The 21,334-nt window shown below is 41.6% G+C and overlaps 1 protein-coding gene across 1 annotated transcript; it reads left to right on the top strand.

Annotated features, from left to right (window-relative positions):
- The first annotated feature begins 9,232 nt into the window (after window positions 1-9,232).
- On the top strand, window positions 9,233-20,771 carry LOC116316865 (transmembrane protease serine 9-like). The gene is made up of 10 exons (XM_039611012.1): window positions 9,233-9,368; window positions 11,451-11,471; window positions 11,661-11,823; window positions 11,956-12,224; window positions 13,635-13,780; window positions 13,864-14,134; window positions 15,303-15,474; window positions 18,671-18,924; window positions 19,063-19,160; window positions 19,952-20,771. The coding sequence occupies exons 1-10, from the start codon at window positions 9,239-9,241 to the stop codon at window positions 20,243-20,245; spliced, it is 1,818 nt and encodes a 605-aa protein (XP_039466946.1). The 5' UTR covers window positions 9,233-9,238; the 3' UTR covers window positions 20,246-20,771.
- Window positions 20,772-21,334: the final 563 nt, after the last annotated feature.

Raw genomic sequence — 21,334 nt, 5'->3', positions numbered from 1 at the left:
TCTCGCATTAACTGGCTGAGTTAATGCCAGTTAATGCGACATCGAAGCAGCTAGAATCCACAGCTGTGCATGTTCATGGAGCTGCATTTTCACCTGCTGGACATCACTACCTGACAAGTTTAACTGTCTTCAGAACATTGCAGAGGCCTTATTGACAGTATTTGGCTCTACATATCTGTGTGAGCAGATTTTCTCTCACATCAGTGTCCTCAGGTAGCCGTCTGAATGTTGGACACTCGGAGACCTGTGTCTCTGAGTGGGAGACCAGAGATCATATTAACATGTGTGTCTCTGTATTAACAAACATGCCATATTGGCCCAGTTTATTTTTCTTATCATTGTTGTGAGGAGACCATAAATAGCATTTGTATTTTCTGTTGTACAGTTCATTTGCTGTTATGGATAAAAAGTCTTTTTTTGTTTCAAAATAGCGGATAACTATTCGCTGATAGCTGCCAACATTTGCAAACAAATATAATTCTATAAAGTGGTTCTATATAATGTGTAACTGTTCATATAGAGCGTTATTAAATTTATTCCTAATGCAATCATATGGCACACTGACTTCTTAGGAAATTTTAAATGGCACTCGCCATCAAAAAGGTTGCCTACCCCTGGCATAGACAAACACTTCTGACTGATTCTTGTTCATCATCCATGGATAACACCGCGGCAACTCCTGCTAAGCAGGCAAAACTTGATTTTACTTCAGCAGCACAGAAAGCGTCTGAAGGTGAGCTTAAAAAATGACTGCGGGCTACATTGTGGAAGAGATGCTACCGCTGCGTACTGTAGAGTCTATGTCTTTAAAAAAATATTTATTATTTAAAGAGTTTAGTTTCTATTGTTTGTCCACTCAAGGTTTATAGGGATTTTAAGAAGTATTTAGTTTAATTACGTATTTAGTAATTAAGTTACTTTTCTGACACAGTAATTAGATAAGTATTTTAAATACAATATCGACTAAGTAATTAGTAATTAATTACTTTTTTAAAGTAACTTACCCAACACTGATCAACTATTTGTAGCAGATAAATGGCAGTGGCACTACACACACCTGCACAAACAAACTGGTAACACAGTTTTATATTAAAATGTTTTATACAAAAGCTCCCTTTATTGTGCAAATAAAGGGAGCTTCAGGTAAAATAATCTCCAACGATCTGGCCTGCACTGGTATAAATTACAAAAACGACCTCACAGCAGTTTGCACTTTTTAATGTTTGAGGTAAAGTAGGTTTTCAATCTGCACCACCGATTTGTGTCATGTACTCACCTCCTCGTCTTTATTTATCCACGCCACACCTCTGTGTGCTCTGTGAGATCATGACATCACAAACACTGGACAGACTAATGTAAGTCTCCAGGAATGTGGAGAGGTGAGATTCACCCAGTGACACAGCAATGGTTGTTGTTTTTGTGCAGATCACCTGAAGGCCCGGGAAGTATTTGGGACATTTTTAAATGTTCTGCCAGCCGTCACTGTTTATTTACTGTTTCACTGAGTGAATACACAAAAAATGGATGAAGAATGTCCTCATGTCAGCCAACGCGGATGCAGCCTGTGACTCTCTCCACTCTGTGGTCAGCAGACTGCAAACACAATCTCCGAGAGCCCTTCTCATAATATCAGGGGACTTTAATCATGCCACACTGCCCACCTTCACCCAGTATGTGACCTGCCCAACCAGAGAATATAAAACACTGGATTTACTGTATGCCAATGCTGAAGAGGCATACAGTTCATCACCTCTCCCTCCCCTGGGCAGATCTGATCATAACCTGGTGCACCTTGTCCCTGTGTATGAGCCCTTAGTGCGCAGGGAGCCACCAGCCACCCGCACAGTCCACAGATGGTCGGAGGAGAGCGAGGAGGCTCTTAAGGATTGTTTTGAGTCGACTGTGTGGGAGGTGATCTGTGACGACCACGGAGAGGACATCGACAGCCTTACTACATGCATTACTGACTATATTAATTTCTGTGTGGATAACGCCGTACCTACCAGGACTGTGCGGTGTTTCTCCAACAACAAACCTTGGATTACCCCAGAAATTAAAGCCGTCCTCAAGCAGAAGAGGAGGGCCTTCAAATCCAAAGACAAAGAGGAGTTGAAAAGGGTGCAGAGAGAGTTGAGGGGACTGATAAGGAATGGGAAGGACAGCTACAGGCAGAAGATGGAGAACCAGCTTCAGCAAAACAACGTTGGTGAAGTCTGGAGAGGCCTCAGAACCATCTCAGGCCACAAACATCAGAACTCTCTGCCTGGGAGGGATGTGAGGTGGGCGAATGAACTGAATCATTTCTTCAACAGATTTGATTCAGCCATGAGGCAGTCTCCAACAGAGGTGTGGACTCGAGTCACATGACTTGGACTCGAGTCAGACTCGAGTCATTAATTTTATGACTTTAGACTTGACTTGAAAAAAGGTTGTAAGACTTGTGACTTGACTTGGACTTTTACACCAGTGACTTGGGACTTGAATTGGACTTGAACCTGTTTACTTGAAAAGACTTGATATTTTACCCAAATCTAAAATTTAACATACATATTATATAAAAAGTGCGGACCATTAATTCACTTTATTCATTCAGTCATTCTTACCACACTCCGTATGTATGTGAGCGTGGGCTGTAGCACAGCCAATCAAATTAACCAGATTTGAAAAAACAAGAACAAAAACGCTCGAGCCAAAAATGCTTCCAAGAGTAATTTCTTCGGGTACATAAACTACGAAGTAGTCAACAAAAAAACGAAATGCAATATGCAAAACATGCAAGAAGAGAATCACAGACGGAGATGGAACAACTTCCAACTTTGTCCGACAGTTGAAGTTGCATAAAGAACGGTAGGTGGTGCTTTTTTTTTTTTTTTTTTTTTTTTTTTTTACGATGAGACAGCTGACTTAGCTAACTTCATCTTATTAGCAAATGTTCTTCGAGCTACGTTGATGATACTGTTTGGCTTTAACAGGTATGATATGTTTGTCATGCTATTTTAAATCCGGTCCTGCAAGCGCATCCAAGAATAACATGCAACTTGTTAGCTCAGAATTGTCGGTGAATGGTGAGCAGGGTCCGTTTCAGAAAGTGGGTTCTGTAGCTGTACTCAGTCTCTCTCCGTCTCCTCCCATCATTAACCCCGTAGATTTAACCCAGTTTAGACTGACAAATATTTATTTTACCATCACATCACAATTCAAAATCACTGTGTTTAATTTGCAATTAGTGTATGGTCGTGTTTAACTTTGCATGTCTGAGCCAGGGAAAAAAAATTTTTGGTTAGAAAATCTGGCCCACCTCAGTGTGTAATTGAGTAGTCCTGCTATACATGGCCTTTTTCTTCTGTCATTTATGTCAATACATCAAATAAAATACTTGATCTTATATTATTAGCTGTTGTTTATTTGCAAAGGTTATTCTCAACAGGGATGCTAGACAAAACATGCGTTTTCTACAGACAGCCTAGCATACGCTCTCCACTTGCGAGTGAAAAAAGAAAAAGAAAAAACACCCCTTCCCTATTGGTGTTAGAGTTTACCATGTCAGCCAATCAAAAAAATGATAAGGCAACATGTGACATTTGGTTGTTTAGGGAGAAGGGGAAGTTTTTAGGAGTGACACCATGACGGAAAGCGGGCGAGCGAAAAGAAAGAGAGAGAGAGAGTTTCATATGTGAGACATTAGTGACGTTTAGCGTGTTTGGAGGCTGTAGTTAGTTTGTTGTGTAGTTATTGTTTTGTATTGTGTGTCGGTTAGACTGCTGAATTTCATATTTGATCTAAAAAAGCTGTCAAAGGCAGATTCCAGTGTAAACGCTGTCTCCACATAGAAAACTGGACTGTTGCACCTCCAGTTGTCAGACCTGCAGGGTTTAGGCCTGTGGTGTTCTCCTCTGTCTTATACTGAACACAAACTACATTTTTGGACTGGCACAAATAATTTGTGTGCCTTCTTATTTGATGCAGCACACCTGATTGTTCTGTAAATAGATTTAAATGGTTATATAAAAAAATACCTGAGGCCTTGGCTGCATTTTTAGGTAAATAGTACCATATAACTTTGTTGTTTGCAAAACTTGTGCATAATTTTTAGAAATGTACAATTTCTATTTGCATTTCAAGTTATGAAAATGATTCGTTAAACATGTAAAAAAATATAACTTTTTCTACTCGGATTCTGAATTTTTGTCTGAATTTAGATCAACTGTGCTAATATAGTATACCAAAATGAAAAAATAACTCAAATTTCAGATATTTGAGGTTGTGCTGAAAATAATGATACCAAACAAGGCAAGAAAAACATATTTTAAAAGTGAAATATAGAAGTAAAATCAAAAGTAGTCAAGAACGGCCATTTATACCCGGGACCCCAGAGGGTTAAAAAAAAGACTTGAAAGGACTTGAAATTCAAAGTTTCGGACTTGGGACTTGACTTGAAAGTTGTCTGTCTTGACTTGCGACTTGACTCTGACTTGCTTGACTTTACTTGAGACTTGACTTGTGACTTGAGGATAAAGACTTGGGACTTACTTGAGACTTGCAAAACAATGACTTGGTCCCACCTCTGGTCTCCAACATCGGCTGCAGACTTACCCACCCCCACTGCTGCTGTTCCACCTCTGACACCTCAGACACTTCACACCTCCTCTATTCACCCTGCTCACCCCTCCCCACCCCCAACAACAGCATCCAATACACACTCAACACAAGGCTCCAGCCTGTCTCTCTCAACCACTCAGGTTAGGAGGGAACTGAGGAGGATTAAAGCCAAGAAGGCAGCGGGTCCAGATGGCATCAGCTCGAGGGTCATCAGGTCCTGCGCAGACCAACTGTGTGGGGTGATGGAGCACCTCTTCAACCTGAGCCTGAGGCTGGGGAGAGTCCCACAGCTCTGGAAAACCTCCTGTGTTGTTCCAGTGCCAAAGACTTCACGGCACGGCAAGTGGAGGGCCCACTCCTGAAGACCTTCTATGACTCTGTGGTGGCCTCAGCCATCTTTTATGGTGTGGTCTGCTGGGGTGGCAGCATCTCTGCTGGGGACAGGAAGAGACTGAACAGGCTGATCCGAAGGGCCAGCTCTGTTCGAGGAGGCCCTCTGGACCCAGTGGAGGTGGTGAGTGACAGGAGAATGGTGGCTAAGCTGTCATCCCTGTTGGACAACATCTCCCACCCCATGCATGAGACTGTGACAGCACTGAGCAGCTCCTTCAGTGGGAGACTGCGGCACCCACGGTGTGGGACGGAGAGATTTCGCAGGTCTTTCCTCCCCACTGCTGTCAGACTCCACAACAAAGACTTCAACTGATCAAACACACACATCCACACATGTGCAACAAGACAAGCAATTCTTCTTCTGACGAAGTTGTGTTTTTGTATTTTCCTACTCAGTTGTATATAGCATTTGTATTTCTATTTTATTCTATTGTATATATTATTTTATTTTATTTTATTTTATTGTATTGTATTTTATTGCATTCCAGAGTTTTCTAATTTCTGCTACATAACTTTGCACTTTTGCTGTAACAAAACAAATTTCCCACCTGTGGGACTAATAAAGGTCATCTTATCTTAAACCACATTAAGTGAAGCAGCGTTGAGTATTTGAAATGTGTCATCAAAAAAATACAGTTACCACACTGATCCCTCAGGCATGTATGCTGGCTTTGCAAAGCTGGTTGTGGAAAAACTGAAGGGTACAGTACTGTGCAAAAGTTCTGAGCCACCTCCTTTTAATTCTTATAATGGAGGAAAATGTCAAATACATGCTATAGATGATTAAATGATAGACTATATGCAGAGTTTGTACAGTTGTGACATGAATGTGAATATTTGGTGTGACCAAGTTGTTTCTGAGCTCCCTGTCAGCTCTGTGAGGACCCTCAGGAACCGTTCTCCAGGTGTCTTGAAGGACAGTCAGTGCTCTTTGGATGTTTCTGCCTTTTGTTCTGTTCTCTGTCAGGATGATGCCACACTGCTTCAGCAAATTTGAGGTCCGGACTCTGGAGAGGCTGATCTATGACCGATAGTATTTAATTTGGAAGACAGGATAAAGACATGAGGTGGAAGAGCCAGAGATTAATAATAAGTAATGTTTCTTTTTTTTTTTTCTTTTTTTTTTTAACCTGTCCCGTTTGGTTCTTTTGCCATCAGAATTATTGTCTAAAGGCGAAGAAAGATGCCCAACGGATTTACTTTACCAAATGGACCATCCCAGCCTTGCCGTAATGGTCCATTTGATTCACCTTTTATTGTTTATTTTATTTTCACTTGCTGAATACGGGACAGACTTCACTGGAGGAGAGAACGTGGAGAAAGAAAGAGGGAAAGAAAAAAACCTGAGAAGAGGGACGGGGAAAAAGGGCAAAAAACAAAAACCAACAGAATAAGCAGACAAAAAATACATATATCGATCACCTGGATCACCTGTTGAGAAAGAAAAAAGAAAGCAAGCAGAAGAAAACGAGAGTAATAAACAAGATCACAATGATATATGGGAATATGACAGTAAATACTAAATATTAAACATTATTGTGCAGCACGTGAGATCGACATGAGGTGGAAGAGCCAGAGATTAATAATAAGTAATGTTTCAATGCACAGAAGTGTATAAACAAAATGTATCATGGGAATCCCCTAGCAGTCTACACCTATTGCAGGATGTCCTAAAAACTCGCTGAAAAGCCTTCATTTAATCCAAAATGCTGCAGCAAGAGTCCTGACAGGGACTAGAAAGAGAGAGCAGATTTCTCCTGTTTTGGCTTCCCTTCATTGGCTTCCTGTTAAATCCAGAATTGAATTCAAAATCCTGCTCCTCACATACAAGGTCTTAAATAATCAGGCCCCATCTTATCTTAATGACCTTGTAGTACCATATCACCCTATTAGAGCACTTCGCTCTCGCTCTGCAGGCTTACTTGTTGTTCCTAGAGTATTTAAAAGTAGAATGGGAGGCAGAGCCTTCAGTTTTCAGGCCCCTCTTCTGTGGAACCAGCTTCCAGTTTGGATTCAGGAGACAGACACTATCTCTACTTTTAAGATTAGGCTTCAAACTTTCCTTTTTGCTAAAGCATATAGTTAGGGCTGGACCAGGTGACCCTGAATCCTCCCTTAGTTATGCTGCAATAGACGTAGGCTGCTGGGGATTCCCATGATGCATTGAGTTTTTCCTTTCCAGTCACCTTTCTCACTCACTATGTGTTAACAGACCTCTTTGCATCGAATCATATCTGTTATTAATCTCTGTCTCTCTTCCACAGCATGTCTTTTTCCTGTCTTCCTTCTCTCACCCCAACCGGTGGCAGCAGATGGCCCCGCCCCTCCCTGAGCCTGGTTCTGCTGGAGGTTTCTTCCTGTTAAAAGGGAGTTTTTCCTTCCCACTGTCGCCAAAGTGCTTGCTCATAGGGGGTCATATGATTGTTGGGTTTTTCTCTGTATTTATTATTGTGCGATCTACTGTACAATATAAAGCGCCTTGAGGCGACTTTTGTTGTGATTTGGCGCTATATAAATAAAATTGAATTGAATTGAATTGAATAACCAAGGGAGGATTCAGGGTCACCTGATCCAGCGGTAACTATACGCTTTAGCAAAAAGGAAAGCTTACCCACAAAGCAAAATTGGTATGGTCCAGATCTGGCCCACACAATGTGCTTACACATGGCCCACATACCGCAAAGACTGGTGGCCCAGATTTGGGCCACCAAAGGGCCAGCACAAGCCCAGTTGCAGACACACTGGTGGTCCTGTGCTGGCCCATATGTAGATTACCTCTGGCAAACCTGGTCTGGGCCACCAAAGGGCTGTCATTCTTTGCGGTATGTGGGCCATGTGTAAGTTGTGTGCAGCTACGGGCCAGTTGCAGATACACTGCTGGCCCAGAACAGTTTTGGCTCTGGCCCCAGATGTCAGCCAAATGTGAACCTTAATCAAGCGATGTAATAAAAACATATGCTGGAACATGCAAAAGTGACATGACAAAACTCTGTTCAGACATTGAATGGACTGACTCTTATATAGGTTTCTAGTTTTCTCTCTTTTCTAGTCTCCGGGATTACTCGATGTGCTCTATACAACATGCCACATTCACCCAATCACACTGAGTGCTTCCTAACTACATTCATATACATTCATACTCTTGACATGTAGACTGAAGGAGCCAGGGATCAACCACTAACCTTCTGACCAGTTGGTGAGCTGCTCTACCTCCTGAGTTACAGCCACCTGATTGCAAAGATGAGTAAACCCTCACTAGGTTTTGGATAAAGTGCAAAATCACAAACCTGTCAAACCTGCATCTGAAGCATTGGCTACCATAGCAGTATAGTATTGCAACATGGCATTTGGGTCTTCTAACTAAAATAGGAAAATAGGAACATAAACAGTGCCATCATTGCCAGACCTGGCCCACATCTGGTTGACATACACCCTGCCATGACACCAGTCAGTTTGAAAACTGAAGGCTCTGCCTCCCATTCTACTTTTAAATACTCTAGGAACAACAAGTAGGCCTGCAGAGCGAGAGCGAAGTGCTCTAATAGGGTGATATGGTACTACAAGGTCATTAAGATAAGATGGGGTCTGATTATTTAAGACCTTGTATGTGAGGAGCAGGATTTTGAATTCTGGATTTAAACACTCACTGCTGTACCTTTCTCCTGACCTCTGTACATACATGATGAGTGATGAGTCATCATCAGATCTGTTGCCACTTATTGTGTTTGGCATACCGCAGCCTTTACTTCTTGTTTCCTTGTAAGATTGGTTCTTGGTAGCCAACTTTCCACTAAGACTAAGATTTCCAATGAGGTAAAGAGCAGCCAATGAAAGAGATTATATGTCATGTAGTAAAATACTCTTTTGTGACGTCCGTGATGTTGACTAAAGGCGCCTTCAGTGCAGGCTATTTTCAAAAGAAAGATTTCCTATAATTGGACCTACTTTCCCTGCAGACATTTGTAAATGAAATCCTGCTGAGGGGATATTTTTCTGTGATGAAACTGCAAATGAATGATATCTGAGAACAGGTCCTCAGGTAAAGGAAAAATGCTTCAGTCTGTAGCAGGACATTGGTTTCCTCATGTGAAATGGATAATTAATCCAAAAAAAGTGAATCATTAATAAACAAGTTCAAGATTGATGCCTGAAACCTGAAATTCCTGTTTAATACAGCGTGTCTGATGTGAGGTGGATCAGGTGAGCTGCAGGGAAGTGTTGGGCGTGTCAGAGAGAGGTGTGCTTAATGCAGACAGAGAGGAGGAGGAGAGAGGAAGGTTATTTATGCCTCAGCAGGTCTGGAGGTATGGATCTTACAGCGATGGCTTTCTACAAAGTGATGTGTTTGGCTGCTGGGCTGATGCTCCTGACCCAAGGTAAGAGCTGTCTGCACACACCTGCATCAGGTACGACTCAGAGGGTGAAAACACTCAGGAGCACATCGCTTCACTTTAAAGTGACACTGCAGGAAAAGGAGGACCGGTGTTGTGTTTTAGGTTCATCTTTATCTTGATTATGAAAGCTGAAACAGATTAATGTGACGATCTGTTTGGTTTGGGAAGCAGCTGAGAGGCTGAACTGCTCTCCACCAATCAGCGTCTGTATCACAGTTATTAGAGCTGCTTTATTTTATTTTAACTTTTAACCACTTTTTAACCTTCATTTTATTTTAATGGTTTTTCTTTGTTTCATATCACAGTTAGTGTTTAAAATTCCAGTGACATGGGTGATATTAATCAGCTGTAATATTTAAGAAGTTCAGAGCAGGTATTCCAGCACAAACACTTCGCTCAGAGTCATCTGTAGATGTCAACCAAGTATTTGGGCTCAAAGATTTTTCAGTTTTATTGTTCGTTCTGTGAAATAGTTTTTTTTTTTCACCTTTAGTTGTGGTTCTAGTGAACTGTGACGCCTTTGTGCTGTACAGCCTGAGGATATAAATCACCTCTCATAACATGAGATTTGTTATCTGTACAGCTTATTATTCACATTAATGATCTGATTCCAGCACATGTACATACTGGGTGTTTCGGGATGTGATAATGGAGTTAGAAGACAGCTTGCGGTCACATGACGTCTTTTCTTCTTATTGGAGTAAAGATTGTTTCCTTGAAAGTATTCTCTGCTTTGTGGTTTGGAAGATACTCTCACAAATTAAACTGCATGTTTCTGGAGATGATCCAACAATAATAAAGTAGATTCAATGTGAACTGCAGGCAAAGACATGAGACAGACTAAAGGAAGTAAATTTGTCAGTTTCACACCTTGACATCATGTTAAGATGCTTTTATTACACATGAATGGAAGAAGTCATTATATTAGGTATAATAATTGTAGTAAGATTTTAACAGATTGAAGTGTTGAAAAGATTAAACTCAGACTTAGAAACTGATTTGGTGTCTTGATAGAACACCAAATAACAACAGTCACCTTACGGCACTTTGTACTGCAAAGTAAAGACTATAACGATCACGGTCTTTAAAACGCTGCTAAAGTTAAAAACTAAGAGGACAAACTCTCCAGGAGAACCAGGGTCAGGGTGCGGCAGTCACCTACTGCGGCGGTTTGGCAGGGCAGGGAAAGAGATGGAAAAAAAGCAGAATGACAGAGGACAAACAGACTAAAGGTGAGAAAGCGCAACAATGGAACGGCATGCTGCAGTGCTGTGTAAACACAGCGGACGCGTTTGTAGAGCTTTCAGCATAAATCTGACATTTTTTAGTGAAGTGGTGGAGTAAAGGTTCTTGTGGCTGATTGTTACTGATTATCTATTTGTGAGATTAATTAAGGCTGAGGAGATGTTTTGAAAAGATGTTTGAACTCTGAATTTTTGTAGATAAATGCAAATAATCTGAGGTGTGATGACAGGTTTCCTTCGTGACGGCAAGCAGGAAGTTGGTCGCGTCCTGAGATAGCGCCACATCTCGCTATGATTGCAAAACATTGATGAGGAAGGTGAATCTCCAGAAGCAGAACAGGCTGTCTCAGTAAATATCTTAGAAAACCATTTTCTAATGAACGATGGAGTAACTATGGAGGGCGAGGACTGTGTTGGGGTCAAGCATGAAGCATTAGTCGTACAACACACAGTGTGTGTCCAGTATTTCTCTGTGTGGACCATCATTGGCAGCTCATCAGTGTTTTCATCTTGCTGAGTCAAAAACCTGTATCCCTCTAGCGCCCCTGGAGGCAAATAAAACCCCCTTCATGTATATAAAATGTATGTATATAAAAGATGTACACAACAATAGCAACATTAATGGTGGTCGGTTTGGTTCTAATGACTCACTACTGCACACTCTGGTGGATGTTTAGGAACTGCAAGTCTTGGCTTAATTTTTAACACAATGTGCTTCTAGCAAACCAGACTTTCCCACTATTATTACAGACAGTGAACTAATCACAGACAGATGAATGGAGATGTTTTGTTTTAAAATTGTTCCTTTTCTGTGTTTCAGAGTCTGAGTCACAGCTGGATGGTAAGATAAAGTTTCTTGGTGTAATGATTTAGTTTTATGTGTAATAAATCTTTAGTTTCATATGAATATTAGTTTGTGAGTGAACTGTAGACTCCCAGGATCACTGTGTCCTCACTCAGCAGTTTGTAATGCTGAGAGTTTACAGCTCATACAGTAATGCTCACTCTGTGTTTTAATGTCTGTCTTCAGTTTGTGGTCAGCCAAAGCTCAACACCAGGATTGTAGGAGGACAGGTGGCTCCTGTTGGCAGCTGGCCCTGGCAGGTCAGTCTGCAAACATCTGGGTTCCACTTCTGTGGAGGATCCCTCATTAACAGTCAGTGGGTGCTGACTGCTGCTCACTGCTTTCAAACGTGAGTAATGAGAGTGAAGCTGCACACTAAACAAGATTTAAAGACACTGCAAAGTAAAACTTTATTTATGTTTTCTCGCCTATAACAATCACAATAACTGTGCACTGTTTGTGTCTCTCCTGATGATCTCAGCAGTACTGTAAATGGTCTGACTGTGAATCTGGGCCGTCAGAGTCTAGAGGGATCTAATCCCAATGCAGTGTCTCGGACAGTAACAAAGATCATCAACCATCCAAACTACAACTCTGTTACCAACAACAACGACATCTGCCTCCTGCAGCTCTCCTCTCCGGTGAATTTCACCAGCTACATTTCTCCCGTCTGCCTGGCAGCTTCAGACAGCACCTTCTACAGCGGTGTTAACAGCTGGGTCACTGGCTGGGGCACTATAGGAAGTGGAGGTGGGTCATAAAGACACCTGATCATTTTTTTAAGTAATGATGACTATAATGTACCATTTTAGAAATAAATCGAGCAATAAAATTCTTATGTAAGTTCAAGGTCTGTGGAAATGCATCAAAAAGACATCGGTGCGTTGGTGGTTCTTTGTGTCCGGGGATGGGCGTCCAGGTACACACCAGCTCACTCCTTGGTGGCTGCTTGTCGGGGCCTGGGGCCTGGGGCTCGCTCGGGCCCCTTCGGGGGTGGGGTGCCCTCGGCCTCTCGTCCTTGGGCTCGGTCACTCTGGCACAGCTGGCTGCCGGCGGAGCTCCCGGGCACGTAACTGCAACCCCCCCTGGCTTCTGCTCCGCGGCTGCTGAGTGACCCCTCATTTGGGACTCTCCTCAGCTCTTTCTGGGATAGTGGCGCGGCTGCCCCTCTGTTGGTCTTCCTTGGTCTCTTGTGTTCTGGGGGCCTCTGGATGTCTGGAGTCTTGATCTCCTCCATACCTGCTTCATGCCCTGGAGGACGGGGCTGTGGCCCCCCCACACCCTCTAGCAGATCATTACATGAAGGAACCTTTTAAATACAAGTGCGTTCATGCTCACAGGTGTACACACGGGTGCTCACACACACAAACTACACCCTTTTTGGCTCCTACCTCAAAGCACACTGTGCGCTGTCGGTCTCACGTGCTGCACAATAATGTTTAATATTTAGTATTTACTGTTATATTCACATAGATCATCGTGATGTTGTTTATTCTATTGCTCTCGTTTTTTTCTGCTTGTTTTCTTTTTTCTTTATCAACAGGTGATCCAGGTGATTGATAGATGTATTTTTTGTCTGCTTATTTTGTTGGTTTTTGTTTTTTGCCCTTTATCCCCGCCCATCTTCCCCGCTGTTTTTTTCTCACTCTTTCTTTTCCTCATTCAAGTCTGTCCCATATCTAGCAAGTGAAAATAAAAAATAAAATAAACAATAAAAGGTAAAAAAAGAAAAAAAAGAAAAAAAAGAAAAGAAACTATTTTGGTAGTACTTTTTCCATTTCAGGATGAAGCTAACAAATAGTCAGATTTACACACAACACACAGAGAGAAACACTCCAAACTAAAAAAATAATATTAACAAACAGAAATACAGTAAACAATAAAAAACTTTAATAATAAACCTTTACGGTAAAGAACCTTGGGACTGTGACACTTTTTAATACAGTTTGCATGTTAGCCTTTGTTGACACATTTTCACATTTCTTTGTGTTTTACTGCCACCAACTGTCAGCCAGTGGAACAGCACAGGAGATAAACATGTCTCCCCCGTCTTTGTTTGCACACATGACTGCACTTTGTTTTTAAGTTTGGTAGAGCCCTCCTTTGAATGCATTTAATCAATCACGTCTCATTAACCTGACTTTTTTGGGGTCCCTTCAGTTTCGCTTCCTTCTCCACAAAACCTGATGGAGGTGGAGGTTCCTGTTGTAGGAAACAGGAAGTGTAACTGTAACTATGGAGTGGGAGAAATCACTGACAACATGATCTGTGCCGGGTTAAGTGCAGGAGGAAAGGACTCCTGTCAGGTGATTGTTGTTACCTGTTTGGCACATTTCACCTTCTACAGTTTCTTCTCCTCAGCTAACAGTAAATGTTTCTGCTCTCAAAGGGGGATTCAGGAGGTCCAATGGTGAGCAAGCAGAACGGTCGCTGGATTCAGGCGGGAGTCGTCAGTTTTGGGAATGGTTGTGCCAGGCCCAATTTTCCAGGAGTCTACGCCAGAGTATCCCAGTACCAGACCTGGATCAACAGCCAGATCTCCTCCAACCAGCCGGGCTTCATGACGTTCACGTCCACTGGGACCAACAGTGACCTCAGTGTCACCTGCACAGGACTGCCACCAGTGCCAACCACCACCCCTACTACCACCACCAGCAAACGTATGTTAAGCACCAACCCTAAAACCATCACCTCTGTAGCTACCACCACGGATACCAATACAAAAACCACAAATCTTACAACAACCACCACGCCTAAAATCAGAAATGTACTGATCACTATTTTATTTGATTCCAACCAGCTGATACCGAGTTGTGTTTACTTCAGTTTACAAGTTTACTTAACAGTCATATTATGAGACACTGGAATGAAATAAAAATTTGCACACGCAATGTAATAAATGAAAATCACAAAATATAAAGAGAAGGCACAGTCCTAAGGCATTTTCGATTTAAGAACCAGATGAAGGAAGGAAGCGAGGGGGCCTTCACAGTGGAGAAGCCCTTGTTTTTGCATTGGTCCTTGAAGCTTAGCTTTCTCGATAGCACAAGAGAGTTCAGTACTTGCCAACCAGAGGGTTGCTTTGCTTAATGATCAGAAGGCAGCTTCCCTAATTCACAGCCTTTTCCTGACCTCTGATATCATTCACAGCTTCTGAGTCACGCACTGTGACATCACCCAAGCACCTCTCTTTGTAGCTCATTATAAAGTCAGTCTCCAGTGTTGGGAAGGTTACTTTTAAAATTCCCTTCTTTTTCTCTCAACAGGTGATTCAGGAGATTTTTCTTTCTCTTTTTAAGTGTCCTTTCTCACTGTCTCTCTTCCCTTCTGTTTTTCTTTTCCTTCATCTTTCTTTCTCCCTTTCCTATCCCTCAGTCATCTCTGTCCCGTCTGTAACAACTGAAAATAAAATAAAATAAATAATAACAACAAAGGTTGATCAAATGGACCAATACGGCAAGGCCGTGATGGTCCATTTGGCAAAGTAAATCCATTGGGTATCCTTGTTGGTTTTCAGACAACAATTCTGACGGCTAAAGAACCAAATGGGACAGACAAAAAAAAAAAAGAAAAAGAAAAAGAATTTTAACTGATAGTATTCACAGGCAAAAATCACATTTTCTCAAGTGATAAATGCAATTTTTTAACATTAAATAAAAATGGTTTGTTTTTTAAAAGTGTTTCACCTCACACCCAAGTGGTTTCTTTAGCTCTAAAACCATCCTAGGATGAACTTGTGTGCTTTGATAAAGTCTAAACTTGCTGACCTGAAATGATAGTTAAAGATTTTAACATTTCTTTGTATCTTCCTCTGGTTTTTCTCCTCAGCGGTGTTCTGTGGACAAGCTCCGAAGAATTCTGGCATTTTGGGAGGAACCTCAATGGCGACAGCCGGCTCGTGGCCGTGGATGGCGAGCCTGCAGAAGAACGGAAGTCATGTGTGTGGTGGGACTCTGGTGGCCTTGGACTCAGTGCTGAGCAACGCCAACTGTTTCTCAAGGTGAGTTGCCGTTGGGGTTGAAGACTCTTATCTAACCAGAGTCTAGAACCTGACTCTGTTTCCAGACACAGATTCAGGTTCAAGACTACTACTCCTGACATGTTAGCTCTTTAGACAGTAAAGTTACAGTGGGATACAAATAATAATGTTTAGGTGGTGGGGGACCACGAACATTTTTCTTGTGAAACAAAGGGGGGCCCAGCACAAAATGTTTGGGAACCAATGGGTTAGATGATGATACAACTCATTAATAAGTTGAGTCTTGTTATGAAGTCTCAAACTGAGCAATTTCAGAGTTTTTAAGCATTTTGAATCACATGAAGAGAAAAGGGTGGATCAGACAGAGGAACCATCCTCCTTGGGCGTGGCCAGTCATCCACAGGCCTCCTGGTTACAGCCACAACCATGCACACACCCAGTGGTGGTCCTAGCCTGTTCGGCGCCCTGGGAAAACACTCCCTTTGGCGCCCCCCCCCCCCTTCTTTTCTCTTTTTTCTAAACTGAGCACCTGATGGCTTTGAACTTTTCTTGTCCACCTTGCATTGGTTTTAATTTTGCACTCCAGTATGAACACCCATCCCTCAACTCTTGGATCACCACAACTTAACCTAACAGACCTCCACCTTAGCTTAGTTCACAGATTCACTTTGTCTAGGGTTCATTTCTGGGATTTTGCACAACCCAGGATTCAAATCATGAATACATAATGAGCTTGGATTTACAACATTATGAATGAAATGTGCTCTATTTGGAAGCAGCAGGTCTCCCTCCCCTTTCGACAGGTTGTGTGTGAGACTTTAAATCATCAAACTGTAAATTATAAATTTTAAATTGTTATTGATCCCTTTACCCCGAGTCCTAAAGTGTATATTTATTTTCTTACTCTTCTTATATTTATTGTTTGTTTATTTGCAGTGCTGTAACTGGAGCCTCGTCGTCTCGTCTCTCTATATACTGGACTGTATGTAGCAGAGATGACAATAAAGTTTACTTTGACTTCAGCAGCGCGCAGGCGCACCGAGGGCTCTCGCGCTCATTTTTCGCGTATAGAATTTCGAAAAAACATCAGTGCAAATTATAAGTCTGTATCATAATGTCTGGTTTTTTCGTGTTTGTTGGTTTGTTTTTATTTGCGAGTTGGTTATTAGACGCTGCTCCAGCCAGTCAGAGAATCCCCCGCTGCCCCGCCCTCTCCTCCCTGTACTGCAAGCAGCAGGCGCACCTCGCAAACGGAGGGCGCCCTTACTCCCAGCAAATGGGCGAAAGAAAACCGATCGGTGCCTACGACATTCCCAATATGCGCTGGCTGACGTCGGGGCAGCATGGGTACGAGCAACTTTGTTTGTTTTTTTTTGCCGATGCCCGTGATGCCGCCCCCCAACCACAATGCCGCCCCGGACAACCGCCCGTGTCGCCCGTATCAAAAACCGCTACTGCACACACCCACACACATATACACACCTCCCTATACATAGGCACATGGAACAAAACCCCAGACAGCGGAACAGTGCACACATATACACCAAGTAATAATAATAAGAATGATAATAATAATAATAACAACAATAATAATAATACTACAATAGTCCACACTGCACGGACCCTGAGTCCTCCAGAGCCGGGTCCGTGGCAAGTTCACGGTGGAGAACAGCTGCTGACATAATGTAGATCTGAAGATCCATAATTGGCCTACCTGGGGTTGAAAGTCTCGATAAGTGCACGGCTTTTCAGCGGGTACGCTTATTTTGAGCGATGAAAAAATATTAAAATATAATTAAATTTTTATATTTCAATATCACAATAATCTTCCAATTTAGAACCACAAGTTAAAAAAGAACTAACATAAATAAAATACACTTCAGCTAAATACTAATTTACTTTCACAAACCACACATTATAATAATAATATTAATAATAATAATAATACATTTTATTTATGAGCGCCTTTTCAAGTCACCCAAGGACACTTTACAATAGGATAAAACACATAGTAAGACAATGACAAAATAAGAACAATAAAACGAAAGCACGAGATAAAATTAACAAACAGTGGATTCACAGTGAATATGCAGATTTGAACAGATAAGTTTTGAGTTGGGATTTAAACTGGGGGAGAGAACCAATGTTTCTTATTAATAAGGACTAAAGAGCCGCAGGTTGCTGACCCCTGGGCTGGGAGGTCAGTTCCTTAGTCATAATTATGCAATGCGACCATTGTTCAATGTTCATGAGAATTTGCATTTTTACATTTTACATTTTTCTTGTAAAACACATGTAAAAAAAACACTGAATTAATCCATGGTATAAATTAATTCAATTCAATTCAATTTTATTTATATAGCGCCAAATCACAACAAAAGTCGCCTCAAGGCGCTTCATATTGTACAGTAGACATAGAGAAAAACCCAACAATCATATGACATCATATGAAAGTTTTAAGCCTAATCTTAAAAGTAGAGATAGCGTCTGTCTCCCGAAAAATTAGCGTTTATACAGGTAGTGTTTTATGATGTCCTGCTCTAAGGACCACTTATACTTCTGTGTTAAATGTAGTCTGTAGGTATATCATATTTTACAGCATAACCTGATGTACACCTCCATAGAAATATGATTATGCTTTCACTCAGACTGGAATGACTGTGATTGGCTCGTTTGCTACCTTTGTTTTCTCCTATGCATTTTCGGTTACTTTTTCTTCCCAGTGGAAGAGAATCAACAAACTCCATTAAAAGCTAGTATTTCAGCAGCAACATTACCAAACCACTCAGACTCTCCATACATGAGTATGAATGATAGCAATGATGCGGGCCACATGCATAGGCTACATTTTAGGCCCAAAATAGAGCAAAAGTATACATTAAGCACTAGTCTATACACAGTTGCTACGAATCAGCAAGCACCTTTGTATTGCACTTCCACCCCCACTTTCTTTAAGTCAGTATTTCATGCTGACTTAACGTCAGTTCTGCATGGATGACACTGATGTCAGGAATGCTCCCTTCTATATGGGCTCATGTTCTCCCCAGCTTGTGTTTGTCAATTATGCTTCAAGAAAGGTGGGGAGGTGCAACAGAGCCATTACAGGTGGACGTAACAAGTTCAAATCTGTAAAACTTGGGTCCCATGAAGTTGAGTGTAAAGGTGTAGATCTTGTTGCTGATGAAGATTATGTTTGGGTGCTTCGTTCCTCCCACAGCTCCCCTGTAGCGTCCGAGTGGACTGTCGTGTTGGGGCGTCTGACGCTAAATGGATCCAACCCCTTTGAGGTGACGCTGAATGTGACTAATATCACTCTGAGCAACACGACCGGGACCAACATAGCCATCCTCCGTCTATCGGCCCAGCCCACCCTGACCGACTACATCCAGCCCATCTGCTTGGACAACGGGAGAACCTTCGCCGAGGGCTTGGCGTGCTGGGCGGCCGGTTGGAGTCCTGGAAGAGGAGGAGGTGAGTCAGCAACATGAAGGCTGACAGAGTTCTGCCCAGACTCTGCACCAGTCCATCTCTCAGATTACACATGTGGACCACTGCACTTACAGTTTCTTTAGTCAAACATCAGGATTTTCTTATCTTTCATAATGTTAGCTGAGGAAGTTATGCAGCAGTTTCAGACCTCGGTGGTAAACTGTGGGAACTCATCATCGAGTGGGAGCATCTGTACAGACGTGTTTGCACTGCAGCAGGTAAATGACTGGATTCTTCTTCTTATAACACACTGTCTGCTGACATGTTTGTTCTGGACCTTGGATTTAGATGCTTTTCAGAAGCTTTAAACTAAGTTCTCTGATTTTTCCAAATGTTCAGAAACTGAATTAAACTCTTTAAGATGTTTTAAACCTTTAGCTGGAAGATTTTAAAGTGTTTTTAGCAGCTCTTACTGATGACTGTGTACATGCAGATTTTATGTCCCGATGATCTAAAGTTTAGAAAATATGTAAATTAGGTGCCCATTTCAATATGAAAGCTGAGTGGTCAGATTTGAAGAGCACCTTCAAAACAAAATGAATCCTGAAATGCTCCGACTAGGGCGATACGAGGAAAATATAATATTGTGATATTTTTTGGCTATATTGTGATTCACCATAAATATTGTGATATGTCTTGAGGCCAAGCTCCCCGGTGTCGTGAGCAAAGGGGCTTAGCTGCAGTTTAAACCTCTGTGCAGTCAAGTTTATTTATATAAATATTGGCATGTGTTTATCCACAGAAACCTCTGAATCTCAGCTACAACCACCAATTGATAATATTAATGATACATTCACAGCGTGTGGGAGAAACAAAAACTCACAGTGAATTATGTGCAGACGGCTTAATATTTCCATTGCAACCTATACTCAATGGTTACGATTGGGGCATTTTAACCATCGTACATAGAATAATATAATATAATAATAATAATAATAATCTAATATGAAATATAAGATTAATAACTATATATAAAATATATAATAACTGACCCTTTCCGTCTGTTCAGGGTGATTCTGGCGGCCCGCTGATGTGTAAGCAGAGCGGCTCTTGGTTCCAGACGGTCGTGTTAACAGCTCCGAGCTCCTCTGCCAGGAGGAGACGAAGCTCAGTCATGACCTTCACCAGACTGAGCACCTTTGATGCCTTCCTGACGAAGACACTGGGGACACTCTTGTCTCCAGCCTCCAACACCACCACAACTGTGGTATCACAAAGCAGCGGGGGTCGTCCTGCTCACTCCTTCATCTTTGTCTTCTTCCATCTCCTCAGCCTCGCCTTTTGTCTCCAACTCTTCCTGTAGAGAGTTTGACTTGATCGACATGATGTGATGGACACAAATGAATGTGAACAAGCCTCAACCTTCCGACTTTACACGCTTAAAGCTGTGCCTGCTAATCTTTGACTTGATTCTGCCTCAATTGGTTATCTAGAGCTCAGTGGTGACGTTTGGGCGGGTTTACTGCCAACTAAGGGTGACTTTAGTGTACCACTGCCAAGAAAACTAAGCTAGTTGTGTAATGTGTGCCATATCGTTTTGATCGTTGAGGGGCAGCATTTTTATCATGAATTCTGACTCATAGTGTGTACTGTACATTTGTTTATGATTATATACGTACCCCAGACTTGACAAGATTTTTGCCAGACGACTTGCAGATGAATAACATGAATAACTACGCACCCGTGCACAGGTAGCTGCTTTTTTGCAAACAGTTTTACTTTGCCGCCACATTTAAGTTGTCTTTTATACAAACTAATGCCCATGTGCTCGAGTGATGAATAAAACTGATTAATAATTTTTTATTCTGTAAAGATCTTTCTTCTGATTATCAGCTCCACGTCTTTATTATTTATGTGCACTTTACTCCTGCTCTAATGTGATGGTGGCACCAGGCGTCGGAGCTAAACTTTGGTATAAAAATGAAGAATTCCTTTAAACTTGCACTGAACACTAAAATGTATCCCAGCAGTTCATTATCTGCACTTGTTACGTACATATCTATATTTGAGGTAATAATGGTGTACAATCTTTATTTTATAATTTCTAAATCTTTCATTCATTTTCAGGAGTATTGTGTAATTCTAACAAAATTGTAACACAAATACTGCCAATGGTATATCCTGCAGTCTTAATCAATCTGATTTAAAGAAACATATTTTGGAGCTCTCAGGAGCAGGATGATGATCAGGCTGTTCCTCGTCTACCTCGTGTCTGCGCCACAACACTAAGTACTCAAACTATTGAACTGCACTGGAAAACAAATATGTAATTTGAAGGAAAAATCAATAAATATCCAGTAAATGCAAATATATATATATATATATATTCATTGTGGGCTTTTTTTTTTTTTTTTTTGATCAGTGAGGAATTTTTCTGGGGACAACCTGTTAG

This window comes from Oreochromis aureus, linkage group 4 (assembly GCF_013358895.1).
Source record: "Oreochromis aureus strain Israel breed Guangdong linkage group 4, ZZ_aureus, whole genome shotgun sequence".
Taxonomy (NCBI): Eukaryota; Metazoa; Chordata; class Actinopteri; order Cichliformes; family Cichlidae; genus Oreochromis; species Oreochromis aureus.
This window is presented reverse-complemented; position numbering and strand designations above follow the sequence as displayed.

What these genes read in the sequence shown, in the direction of transcription:
- LOC116316865 (XM_039611012.1), top strand. Translation starts at nt 9,239, where the DNA reads ATGCAGACAGAGAGGAGGAGGAGAGAGGAAGGTTATTTATGCCTCAGC. An exon ending in GAGGAAAGGACTCCTGTCAG is followed by an intron (nt 13,781 to 13,863) that starts GTGATTGTTGTT and finishes CTGCTCTCAAAG; the next exon opens with GGGGATTCAGGAGGTCCAAT. An exon ending in TACTACCACCACCAGCAAAC is followed by an intron (nt 14,135 to 15,302) that starts GTATGTTAAGCA and finishes TTTTCTCCTCAG; the next exon opens with CGGTGTTCTGTGGACAAGCT.